Source organism: Rhinoraja longicauda, chromosome 16 (genome assembly GCF_053455715.1).
Source record: "Rhinoraja longicauda isolate Sanriku21f chromosome 16, sRhiLon1.1, whole genome shotgun sequence".
Lineage (NCBI taxonomy): Eukaryota > Metazoa > Chordata > Chondrichthyes > Rajiformes > Arhynchobatidae > Rhinoraja > Rhinoraja longicauda.
Genome location: NC_135968.1, coordinates 14,977,467 through 14,990,495, shown reverse-complemented (window position 1 = coordinate 14,990,495; position 13,029 = coordinate 14,977,467). Strand labels below are relative to the sequence as shown.

General features: G+C 40.8%; 2 protein-coding genes across 2 annotated transcripts in view; one reads left to right on the top strand and one right to left on the bottom strand.

Annotated features, from left to right (window-relative positions):
• Positions 1–2,809: 2,809 nt before the first annotated feature.
• Positions 2,810–6,166, top strand: LOC144600891 (protein phosphatase Mn(2+)-dependent 1K-like). Its single transcript, XM_078412778.1, has 6 exons — positions 2,810–3,204; positions 3,284–3,384; positions 4,432–4,594; positions 5,053–5,197; positions 5,304–5,438; positions 6,035–6,166. The coding sequence occupies exons 1-6, from the start codon at positions 2,810–2,812 to the stop codon at positions 6,164–6,166; spliced, it is 1,071 nt and encodes a 356-aa protein (XP_078268904.1).
• A 4,832-nt stretch (positions 6,167–10,998) lies between these two features.
• Positions 10,999–13,029, bottom strand: part of LOC144600812 (polycystin-2-like protein 1) — a 36,242-nt gene continuing 34,211 nt past the window's right edge. The window contains exon 15 of the mRNA XM_078412703.1: positions 10,999–11,247. Within this exon, the coding sequence (XP_078268829.1) occupies positions 10,999–11,247 (249 nt within the window). The remainder of the gene's footprint in view (positions 11,248–13,029) is intronic.

The following is a 13,029-nucleotide window of genomic DNA, read 5'->3' as shown; positions in this document are numbered from 1 at the left end:
TAATCCACTGAGTTACTTCAGCATTTTGTGTTTACCTTCAATGTTCATACTATTGGGTTGAAAGTTACCCAAGTGGAATATGAGGTGTTGTTCCTCCAGTTTGTGCATGGCCTCATTTTGGCAAAGAAGCTCAGGACAGAAAGGTCAGTATGGAAATGGGAAGTGAAGTTAAAATGGTTAGTGTTTGGGAGTTCCGGTAGGCTTTGGCAAAGCAGTCACTGAGTCTACAATTTGCCTCGTCGATGCACAAGAGCCTACACCAGGAATGCTGGATGCAGTAGATAAGGTTTGAGGAGGTGCATGTAAACCTCTGTCTCGCTTGGAAGGACTGCTGTGGTCCCTGGATAGAGTCGAGGAAGGAGGTATAAGGACAGGTGTTATATCTCCTGTGGTTGCCGGGGAAAGTTCTTGAGGAGGGTTGGTTTGGGTGAGAAGGGATGATTCCGTGCCATCAGTTTGAAGGGTTCCGACCTGAAACCTCGCTTATCCATGTCCTCTAGGGATGCTGCCCGACTTACATCTCGAGTTACTTCATCATTATGTGTCTATCTTTAGAAAAAACAAGTATCTGCAGTTTCTTTAAACCACATCTTTTTATGATTGTTTATACAGATTTTTCAAATGGTTCACTTAATTTTGTGACTATTAATTGTTATTTAAAAATGACTAAACAGATCCTGATGATGCCTACTTCTTGCTGATAACTGGGTGATTCTGAGTGCGACGTAGAGGTGTGGACCAACTAGGACGAATGAACTTGTTAACTTCATGCAGATGGAGTTGTGAGAGTTGTGTGTGTGTGTGTGTGTGTGAGTTGTGTGTGTGTGTGTGTGTGTGTGTGTGTGTGTGTGTGTGTGTGTGTGTGTGTGTGATGCATAGGGGAGATCTATAACTTTGTTAAAATGAAAACAAAAAGCTCTGCTCCTCAAAGAGTTTCTGGAGAAAGAAACAGAAAAGCATCTTTGAGGAACACTAATGCAAGACATGTTTCCTTTGAACTCCCTCTGAAATTAGGATCTATGTTAATTTGTTGTTGTTGTTGTGGACATCTGCATTAGGAATCAAGAAGTTAATGAACAGTGGATCGTCCAGATTTGAACGGGTGGAGCTGCAATTTGTGAAATCTCCCACATGAACATCCCATGGTAAATGCGTTGATTGTCCATTCTCTTACAACGGCTAATTCCAGGTCTGTGGAATGCTATCCTTCTATTACTCATGCAGCTGTTGTGATAGAGTTTAGATGATATTTGTGAATACATTTGATATGGAAGATGCTGAAGGACGTATATCTGCATTAGAAAATGATGTCGTTTTTTTGCATTGTGGGAGGAAGGTGTTTGCGTTTAATTCCAGTTTAGTTTGAATTTGAGGAAATGTAATATGTTTGAGTGTTCGTGCAACTTAGAAAAAAATACAATGTTTTATGACTTTCACACATTGCACCAGATACTGTTTTGTTGTGAATGGCTGCCTTCAATAAAGAATGTGCTCAGGTCTGCCTGTTCAGAGGTCACAGAACTTAACATCATAGAGTCACAGAGCTTTATGGCATGGAAACAGGCCTTTCAGCCCAACCTGTGCATGCTGAGTAGATTGGAATTCAGGGGTGGTTTTATCTGGTGCACATCCATCCAAGCCCTTCCTATCCAAATGTCTTTTGAAAGTCTTAATTGTATCCACTTTCATAGCTTCCTCTGGCAGTTCGTTCCAGATTTGGACCACCCTCTGAGTGGAAAAAGTTGCTCCTGATGTCTCTGTTAAATGTATTCCCTCTCACCTTAAAACTATGTGCTGTAGTGTAAGAATCCTCTACCCAGGAAAAAAAGACTGTGAGTATTCACTTTATCCATACTTCTCATGATTTTGAATACTTCAATATGGATGCCCCTGGGCCTCCTCTGCTCCAAAGGAAAAAAGTCTCAGCCTATCCAGCCTCTCCCTGTAGCTTAAGCCTGCAATCTTGGAAATATCCTCATGAATCTCTTCTGCACCTTTTCCAAATAAATATTTGCCTTTCTTTCGCTGGGCAACCAGAAGTGCACACAATACTCCAAGCCTTCCACCAAGCGACATAGACCCAGGTGCAATCCTGACTATGAGTGCTGTCTGTACAGAGTTTGAACCTTCGTCCTGTGATCGCGTGGGTTTTCTCCAGGTGCTCTGGTTTCTTCCCACACTCCAAAGGTGTGCAGGTTTGTAGGTTAATTGGCTTTGGTAAAGTTTGTCGCTAGTGTGTGCGATAGAAGTCATATACAGGTATTGCTGGTTTGCGTGGACTTGGCGGGCCGAAGGGCATATTTCCATGCTGTATCTCTAAAATCTAAATTCTAAGGTCTCACATCGATTTATACAGCTGCACCATGATGTCCCAACTTTTGTGCTCAATAATCTTCCCAATGAAGGCAAGATTATTAGACTCCCTCTTTTGCTCTCTGTCCACCTGACTTGCCATGTTCAGAAAGCCAGGCATCGATTTTATCTGATTTCTTTGTTCAAAAAACACTTGTCAGAGTTAAATTCCATTCACCATTTCCAGGCCCACCTTCCCAACTTAGAACCCAATAGCTCTAAGATGTACAGTATGTACGCATTAGACCATTAAAAACAAATATTGTGCTTTCCTTGATAATTTAATTCATTTAATTCTTATAGCTAAACACAAGAGCCCTGAGATTATGATTTGGTATGTTTATGATGTTTAGTGGAGGGCAATGTGAAAGGTTTTTAACTTTGCAATGTAGATTTTGACCTCCCTAGCAATGTCGATCATAACATTTTGTTTTCTCTAGGTCTTTGTAACTTCATCATGGCTATGTTTGCAATTGCTCTTGCGTGTCGATATCATGGAGCTGCAGTTTCTAAAATAGCAAAGCTCGCGTGTATCCAGCAAGAATCCTTCTTCTCTTCCAGCGCTAAAGCAAATAGAGAAGCCGTTGAAATAAATAAGCATTTGGCAACGTGGGACAGGTTTGGCATTTGGTTAAATGACCCAATTATCCATCTGCCTCGAATAGGAGATCTTCAAAGTAAAAAGGTTGCTAACATTGGCTCTGCAAGTCTGACTGGAGAAAGAAGGCAGAATGAAGATCGTTTCAGTATAGCTGAACTTGCCAATGGGTTGTTCTGCTTTGCTGTCTTTGATGGACATGGAGGGACTGATGCTGCCGAGTATTGTTCCAGATACATTGGATGTTATATACAGTAAGCAAGTATCTACTTCCTAACAATACCTGAATTTAAAACCAACTTGGGTACAACTAGTACTTTTGTTCATTTTTAGAAACAATCTACAGGAAGAGGAAAATTTGGAAAGAGTCTTGCTGAAATCTTTTCTGCAAATAGATAGTGACTTCGCGCAAAATAGTTATGATTCGGGGAAAGGTAAGTTCCAATATTCCAGAACAGTATTTAATTTTGACAGTTACCTAAACCTGGAATGTGTGTTTATGCTATGATAGATTAAATTACTTGTTTGTGTATCGAAGGAATAGAACTTCGCAAATGCTAAAATAGACACAAAATGCTGGAGTAACTCAGCGGGACGGGCAGCATCTCTGGAGAGAAGGAATGGGTGAGACCCTTCTTCTGCCTGAGTCTGGTTTAAACCAGTATCTGTAGTTCCTTCACAAATGCTAAAGTGGGAGTTTAAATTGTCTCAAAATCATTCATCCAGGCCTTTTAACCATGTCAGCTTTTAGAATGGTTTGCTTGATGTCTATAAGCATTCTCACTGGCTGTCAATAGACAATAGACAATAGGTGCAGGAGGAGGCCATTCGGCCCTTCGAGCCAGCACCGCCATTCAATGTGATCATGGCTGATCATTCTTAATCAGTACCCCGTTCCTGCCTTCTCCCCATACCCCCTGACTCTGCTATCCTTAAGAGCTCTATCCAGCTCTCTCTTGAATGCATTCAGAGAATTGGCCTCCACTGCCTTTTGAGGCAGAGAATTCCACAGATTCACAACTCTCTGACTGAAAAAGTTTTTTCTCATCTCAGTTCTAATTGGCATTCCTGATTTAAATATGAATTCCCTATTCTTGATTATGCTGGTGGCCTTGTGAGGCAGCGTGAGGTATAAATGGAGTCGATGGAAGGGCGGTTGGTTTGTGTGACTCGCACTTTTAGAGATACAGCGCGGAAACAGGCCCTTCGGCCCACCGAGTCCGCGCCGCCCAGCGATCCCTGCACATTAACATTATCCTACACACACTATGGACAATTTCTTTTTCTTTTTTCTTTTTTTTTAACATTTTACCCAGTCAATTAACCTACAAACCTGTACGTCTTTGGATTTGTTGGGATTCACTGTACGGGCAGATAGATAAAGCAACAAACGTGTACGGGAGTCTGCAATTTCTTGTACTGGTTCACTGTATAATAGACTAACAACTCAAATTTTACACATATCCCTTTTAACCCTCTAGGACAACTATTCACATCAGGAACAACAGCAACTGTGGCTTTGTTGAAGGAAGAATCTCTCACAGTGGCTAATGTTGGAGATAGTCAAGCTATTCTTTGTCATGAAGGAAAAGCTAATCAATTAACACAGGATCACACCCCATGGAGGAGAGATGAAAGGAAAAGGTGACGTATTTTAATGAATATTTTCAACATCATCTCATTCAAGTGACCATTTTGGAAAATATATGAATGCAAAGTGTACTATAATGACATTATTATGCAAGTAATGGGTAATAAGTTGAAACATTGATTCTAAAATATTAAGCTTTTTGTTTAGCCTCTGGTCGGTATTGGAAAGAGTCAATTTAAATGTATCACTGAATGCGAGAGAGAGAGATGGATAAAATGTATGCATTCGTTAAACATTACCTATTCCCTATCAACTATCATCAACCCATTTAATTTCCTGCTTCATCATTCTGGAGGGGAGCTTGAGCCGGTTGCCACTCAGATTTGGGTTATTGTGCATTTTATCAAAACTGGTGTTGTGAAGTCAACATGTAAATATCTTTTCTTGGAATTAAGTTGAAAGGAAATTGTATTTGAACTTTTTAAGATTAGGCTTATTTTCTTAATACAAGGATCAAGGAGTGTGGTGGTTTCATAGACTGGAATTGTGCCGGCAGCCCATATGTGAACGGTCGATTAGCCATGACCCGTAGCATTGGAGATGTTGATCTCAAACCCTATGGAGTAACAGCTCAACCTGAAGTTAAAACGGTGGAGGTAGAATGTTTGGCCCTCACTATTTCAAATTTCTTGTCCAAAGAAATTTAGATTTTTAAAAAAACTATCTCATTTACCTCGGTTTTCTTTTCCACATCTTTATAAGTTGCAACAGACAAAAGACTGCTTCCTGGTCCTGACTACTGATGGGGTTAGTGCCATTATGGATGCTCAAGAAGTATGCGACATTGTGAAAAATTGCCAAGATCCATCAGAAGCTGCAGTCGTTGTAAATGAGCAGGCAAGTAAAGAGTTTACTGAGAACTTTACATCTGCACGAACAGCCTGAATTTCCATTCTTGTGGTGTTAGTGGTAACTTTTTAATCATACATTCCACAGGTCCCAGTCATAATGGAATTAGGATTTGTAAATGCATCATTCATAATGAATGACAACCAGTTTCTGAACCACTTTACCTCTGTGCACAACACAAGCAAATAGGAACAGAGGTAGATAGAAGTAAGCCCTTCAGGCTTACCCAACCATTTAATATGATCATGGCTGATTGATGGATTGCAAGATACAGCATGGAAACAGGTCTTTCAGCCCACTGAGTCCACACTGACTATCAATCACCTGTTTACACAAATTCTGTTATCCCACTTTCGCATCCACTCCCGACATTCATCTGTCCTATCTACCCTCACTAGCACGTAAATTAAGTGATGTTCCCTGAATTGCTATTCAATTTTGATTTGTACACTTGCAGACTTGTTCTGGTAATCTTCTTCCAACTGTAATTAAACTCTTTCAAACATGTACTTGAGCCAGGAGCCTCTGAGGCATTAATACTCTCTTGACCAGTTAAAAAAAAAAACTTTTCATGTAATTTTCAGGCATTGCAGTACGGAACCCATGATAACGTGACCACAATAGTGGTGCCATTCGGAGCTTGGGGAAAGTACAGTACGTCATTCACTCGCCCAGGGTTTGGAAGAATGATGGTGGCAAGTTCCAGATGGCATTGAGTGCTGCCCTGATATCAGAAAACAAACCTCTGTAATCTGGGTCTTATTTGTAAAACCATGCAATTATATTGTAAGTACCGTTTTTTTAACAACCACTGCTGTCATTATAAATGTTGATAACAGATAGGACAATACATTGAAATACCTCTTTACAAAATAATACATGATTTCTCCGTATTGTTTTGGCCGCCCCAGGGCCTGGGCCATTGACTCCACCGATCTTCACCTCCCCCATGGCTGCCGAAGGGTCTGTTTCTATGCTGGAGCTCTGAACTAAACAAGTTCCTGTCCCACACCTTCAAAGTTAGTCCTACCCCAATTCAGAACTTTACCTTGTGGGGCCCACCTGTCTTTATCATAACTATTTTAAAGCTGTAGCCGCTATTCCCTAAAGGCTTGCCCACCAACACTTCAGTCACTTGGCCTTTCCAATGCCCTAACAGTAAGTCAAGCTTTGCTCTCACCTTGTAGTACGCTCTACGTATTACCAAAGGAAAGTTTATTGACAAATTCCACCTGTCCAACACTTGGCACTATGGCAGTCCCAGTCCATATGGGGAAAGTTAAAATCCCCTACTATGAAAATCCTATTAGTCTTGAAGTTGCCTACAATCTCCTGGCATATTTGTTCTTCTAATTCCCATTGACTATTTCGGGGCCAATAGTACACTCCCAACAAGGTGATCATCCCCTTTTTATTTCTCAGATCCACTATATTGCATCACTGGATAAACCATCACAAGGTCATCTCATTCTACTGCCTTGATGTTCCCCCTTCTCTTGTCCCATCACCTCTTTCATGCATGTAGCATCTGTAACCTGGAACATTAAGATGCCAGTGCTATCCCTCGTTTAGCCAGGTTTCCTTAATGACCATAAATGTCCCAGTTGCACGATTCTCAGGGGAATGCAAACAGATTTTGACTACCATTGATTAATAATCTGTATAACGACTTGCCGAGTTATGCAGCAATTGCTAATAAAATAAATCAACGTGACATTGCTTGTACATATTTATTAGAATTTACATTTGTTAATTAAGCAGTTCACTCAGAATAAACATCAAATTTACCACATGCAAGTAAAGTACATAAGATATTGTGAAGCCACAGTGCTTTATGTTTGACATTACATTGAATCCTCTGTCTTAGGTAATGAGGATAACTATTGCACTTCTGCATCACAATTGGAAGGTACAATGAGGGAAACACTTTAAATCTCAATACATTAACTATTAATTAATTTTAATATCTTACATCTGCTCCTCTCTAATCATTGTCAAACAATCATTCGAGTAATAAAGTGGAAAGGGAAAGATCTCTAAAAATCCTACGTGTGGGTTGTGAATACTGCCAAGCCCATCACGTAAACCAGCTGCCATTGACGACCCCCTCCCCCCCGTCATAAGATCATACCATCATAAGAGATAGGAACAGAATTAGGCCATTCGGCCCATTGTCTACTCCACCATTTAATCATAGTTGATCTATCTCTCCCTCCAAACCCCATTCTCCCGCCTTTTCCCCCATGACCTCTGACGCCCGTTCTGTCTACACCATCCATGCTTCACACTGTCTCAGGAAAGGAGACAACATAATTAAGAACCATTTACAGCCTGGTCATTCCCTATTCTCCCTCTCCCTTTGAACAGAAGATACAAATATAAAAAGATTTGGGGTGTTCTTTAATCCGACTTGCCAAAGCCATTTTGGGTCCCCTTTTGGTCCTTCCAATCGCCTGCCGAAGCACCTCCTTCCTATCTTTATATTCCTCAGAAACTCTGTCTGATTCCATCCTCAAATCTTGCATGCATGTCCTATTCTTTTTTGGACCAAATTTACAACCTCTTTGGTTAGCCACGGTTCCCTTACTCTGCCATCCTTACCTCTTCTTACTGGAACGTCAGTCCTGAACTTTGAATGTTGCTTTAAAATGGCATCATCTGGCCTTTAAATGAGATATGAGCGACATACGGTATATATTTCCAACTCTTGTATGCGTTATAGGTGAGAAATAGTACATGAAATTATTGCAACCCACTCACAGTAATCTTTCCACCATCTTCCATTGAGACATTGTCATGGAAGACCAGCCACGGAGAAGCTTCTATCCTTCTATCTGTGTGTTTACATTGCATTGAACAGATCCAATTTACATGAATTACAATTACATCCATTTACTACTTTCCTGTTTTAAATAGTTAAATTTAGCATTTGTGTTACTAGTTTCCCCCCTGCATTTTAGAAGTGCAACGAGTAAATGTTACAATCTAACAGACATTAAATGAGCATTAAGGCCATGATTTCAACAGCAACATTCAGATTTGTCAGCAAAAGACATGTTAGAAAAATATGTGAGAAATTGCTTGCAGTAATTATCTTCACATAACTTTTTTCACATCCCAAGGAAGTCATGAAATGTTTCATAACCAATAAATTATCTCTTATTACATAGGAAAATGAAATAGCTCATTGTGTCACTGAAGCCACATTAACGTCAATTAATAAAATTGATCTACTAATTTCTTTCAGTTGTGTTGGCTAGAGGGATCGTTCATAATGTCAAGAGATAGCTCCTTGATGTCAGTTTCAAATCTTCAATTCACAATGTGAATCAGCAGCAGGAACACCTTTGAACACCTATGAAATACTATGAAATATCACAGGGACAGAGTGCTGATAATAGTTTCCAATTTTGCCAACGATAGACACAAAAAGCTGGATTAATTCACCGGGTCAGACAGCATTTTTGGAGAAAAGGAATAGGTAATGTTTCAGGTCAAGACCCTTCTTCAGACTGAGAGTCAGGGAAAAGGGAAACGAGAGATATAGATGGCGATGTAGAGGGATATAGAACAAATGAATGAAAGATATGCAAAAAAGTGACAATGATAAAGTAAACAGACCATTGTTAGCCGTGTGCAAGGTGAAAATGAATATAGACAATGAGACCCACAAGGCGATTTTGAAGCTGGTACAACTTAGGTGGGGGAGGGATGGAGAGGGAGGGGATGCAAGGGTTACATGAAGTTAGAGAAATCAATATTCATACCATTGGGCTGTAAGCTGCCCAAGTGAAATATAAGATGCTATTCCTCCAATTTGCATTTGTCCTCACTCTGACAATGGAGGAGACTTAGGACAAAAAGGTCAGTGTGGGAATAGGAAGGGGAATTAAAGTGTTTGGCAACTGGGAGATCAGGTAGGTCCAGGCAGACTGAGCGAAGGTGTTCAATGAAACGATCGCCCAGTCTACGTTTGGTCTCGCCGATGTATAAGAGTTTTGCCAATTTATGCCAGCTGGGTTTAGCTCAGAATGTTATTAGTTTGGGGAACACTCCCACCACAGAGGCCTGCACACATTAGGGATTTGGATAGAGGGATTGACACTCACAATTTAGACACTATGGTTGAACAATCAATGTATGCAGGAGTGAATCAACAATCTATGTCACATTTATAAAGATGGTTGCCAGAAAACAGGAGATTATAGTCCTCTTAGCCAAATGTCTGTGGTTAGAAAATCACTTTAGTCCATGACCTGACTGAGCTTTTTGAAGAGGTGGCTGAACGTTGTCAACATGGAACAACTCATATTGGCTAAAACTCATATTTTTAATTAGCAATCGATAGCCAGCTGAAGCAGAATCTCATGAAACTGAAGACAAATCAGTAATTTGTTACCTGCTTCCTGCTAGAAGAGTGGCTGGGCAGCAGGGTACAGTGAGAATAATGAAATAGCACTCAGATAATCTGGATCCCTGTTTGAAGACTGCAACTACTCACATTTATAAGCACTTAGGATGAGAGGATAAAAAGCTATATATCCAAGTTTGCTGGTGACTTGGAACATTGTAAGGAGTACAGGCAAAGGCACTCAACTGCAAAAGGATAGCAATTGATTTCAGGTAAGTACTAGAAGGTTTATAGAGAGTTATATAAACATTATTTTTGGCTGAAAGGGGAATGGATGTGGAAACCCTAATCATATTTAAAATGACGCTGGGTGAGTACAAGAAGAGGTAACACCTGCGGGGCAAAGAAAGCTGGGAAATGGGATGAACATTTTTTAGAGTATGGTCAAAATGGGCTGAATAGCTTTTTGCGGTGCTGTGAAAGTTTAGTTTAATTCTTCAACTCTACTCTTTCCCCTGAATTGTTGTAGGAGAGGTTCAACCCATCACTGAACCTACAGTAAGGCCACAGTCTTTGTGGGGGGGGGTTACACTATTTATATAAATTAAAGCAGGCTCCAGTGCCAGTTATGGGCATGTAAACACTTTGCTTCCCAGAAAGTGGAATATTTGATTTGGCGTAAAGAAGTGTGGGTAACAGGGCTGAGTTGTTTACCATATTCCATCTGCATTTCTGCATGGTCCCAGTCTCACCACCACTTGCCTATTTATACCATTCTGTAAAAAACAGAGTACTCACATGAATTGTTGTTTTGGTATTGTAGTGAGAGACCATGCAGAGGAAATTCTGGAAGATTTACTAAGAAGTTTAGTTTAGTTTAGAGATACATTGTGGAAACAGGCCTTTCGGCCCACCGAGTCCACACCGACCAGCAATCCCAGCACATTAACACTACCCTACACACGCAAGGGACAATTTAACCTTTATACCAAGCCAATTAACCTACAAACCTGTACGTCTTTGGTGTATTGGAGGAAACCGAAGATCTTGGAGAAAAACCACGCAGGTCACAGGGAGAACGTACAAACTCCGTACAGACAAGCACTCATAGTCAGGATCGAAGCAGGGTCTCTACTGCTACACCACTGTGCTGCACCGTTTGTGTTTTGTGAAATTTGAAATCAACTTGTGGATAGGTTAGATCTTTGAGCTTAAAGCAAGAGTAGTAGAGCAGCAGCCATAATTCTTCACCATGCAAACTGTGGTGAGTTTAGTCACCATGTCTTGGACACTAGTTGAGGTGAAGGAAGTGACGTGAAAGTTCCAGATATGTGGAGATACAGCACTCGTACTGTAAGTGAAGGATTCTGGAAGCAGTTTGTGAATGCTGATTTGTGGGAAGATGGAGCTGAGTTTGAGTTCGGAAGGATTCAGCCAGAATATTTTCTGTTTGGGTAACATGTCAGAACGAAGCACCAACATATGAAGGCAGGCTCATTTTCAGTTTGGATAAACAAAGCACAAAGTTATTGGTTTCTGCTTTGTAGACACTACGAGAAACAGAGCAATTTTGTGATCCAGGCACCCTGAATGTGTAGTGGCAGCTTGTATGTAGCAATTTCAATCCAATCGGCAGTTAGGTAAAGTCAAAGTTCAGAGTTAACATTCAGAGCAGGGGACAAGATGTCTTGTGTTGTGTTGGTGAGGCCAAACTGGTTGAACACATTTTGGGATTGAACCTGATATTCCTTTTACTAATCAGCTTGCCTAACACTGGTTTAAATTGCATGCACTCAGTGAAATTATAATGGTATATATCAGTGGTACCCAACAGAAAAGGCCTCTAGGTTTAAAGGAAGGAGAAATGACCAATATGAACCTCTTCCTCCATGTATAAATGGAATACCAACAATAGGCCAGTTTGCCTGACATCAGTAGATGGTAAAATGTTAACGTCCATTATTAAGGATGAACCTTCCGAGTATTTAGAAGCACATGATAAAATAGGCTGAAGTCAGCATTGTTTTGTGAAGGGGAGATCTTGCCTGACTAATCTGTTGGAATTCTTTGAGGAAATAAATAACAGGATGGACAAAAGAGTCAGTAGAAGTTGTTTACTTGGATTGTCAGTAGGCCTTTGATAAGGTGCGGCACATGAGGCTGCTAAATACGATGTTCCATACACTCGCATGGATAGAAGATCAGCAGAATGGCCAAAGGCAAAGAGCGGGAATAAAGGGGGATTTCTCTGGTTGACTGCCAGTGACTAGTGGTGTTCTGCCATGATCTGGCCATGATTTGGATGATAGAATTAATGGCTTTGTGTCCAAGATTGTTAATGATACAAAAATGGCTGGAGGAGCAGGTGGTGCAGAGGAACAAGGGTGTTTGCAGAAGGACTTGGACAGGTTGGGAGAGTGAGCAAAGAAGTGGCAGATTGAATACAGTGTAGCAAAATGTGTGGTCATGTACTTTGGTAGTAAGAATAGAGGCATAAACTATTTTCTAAATGGGGAGGGTTCAGAAATCGGTTATGCAAGGGTCTTGGAAGTGCTGGTGCAGGATTCATGAAAGGTTGATTTGCAGGTTGAATTGGTAGGAAGGAAGGCAAATGCAATGTTAGCATTCATTTCAAGAGAACTAGAATATAAAAGCAGTGATGTAATGCTGAGGCTTTATGGGGCACTGATCAGAACGCATTAGGAGTATTATGAGCAGTTTTAGTCCCCATATCTGAGGAGGGATGTGCTGGCGTTGGAGATGGTCCAGAGCAGGTTTATGAAAATGATCCAGGGGATGATTGGGAATGATAAGTGTTTGATGGCTCTGGGCCGTTACTCATTGGAGTCTAGAAAGATGAGGGGGGGGGGGGATCTCATTGAAACTTACCGAATAATGAAAGGCTTGGCTAGAGTGGCTGTGGAGAGGATGTTTCTACTTGTGGGAGAGTCTGGGTACAGATGGCACAGCCACAAATGATAGGATGTACCTTTAGAAAGGAGATGAGGAGGAATTTCTTTAGCCAAAGGGTGGTGACTTTGTGGAATTCATTACCACAGACAGCAGTGGAGACCAAGTCATTGGGTATTTTTAAGGCAAATTCTTGATTAGTAAGGGTGTCAAGTGTTATTGGGGAAAGGAAGGAGTATGGAGTTGAGAGGGAAAGATAAATCAGCCACGATTGAATGGTGGAAGAGATTTGATGGGCCGAATGGCCTAATTCTCTCA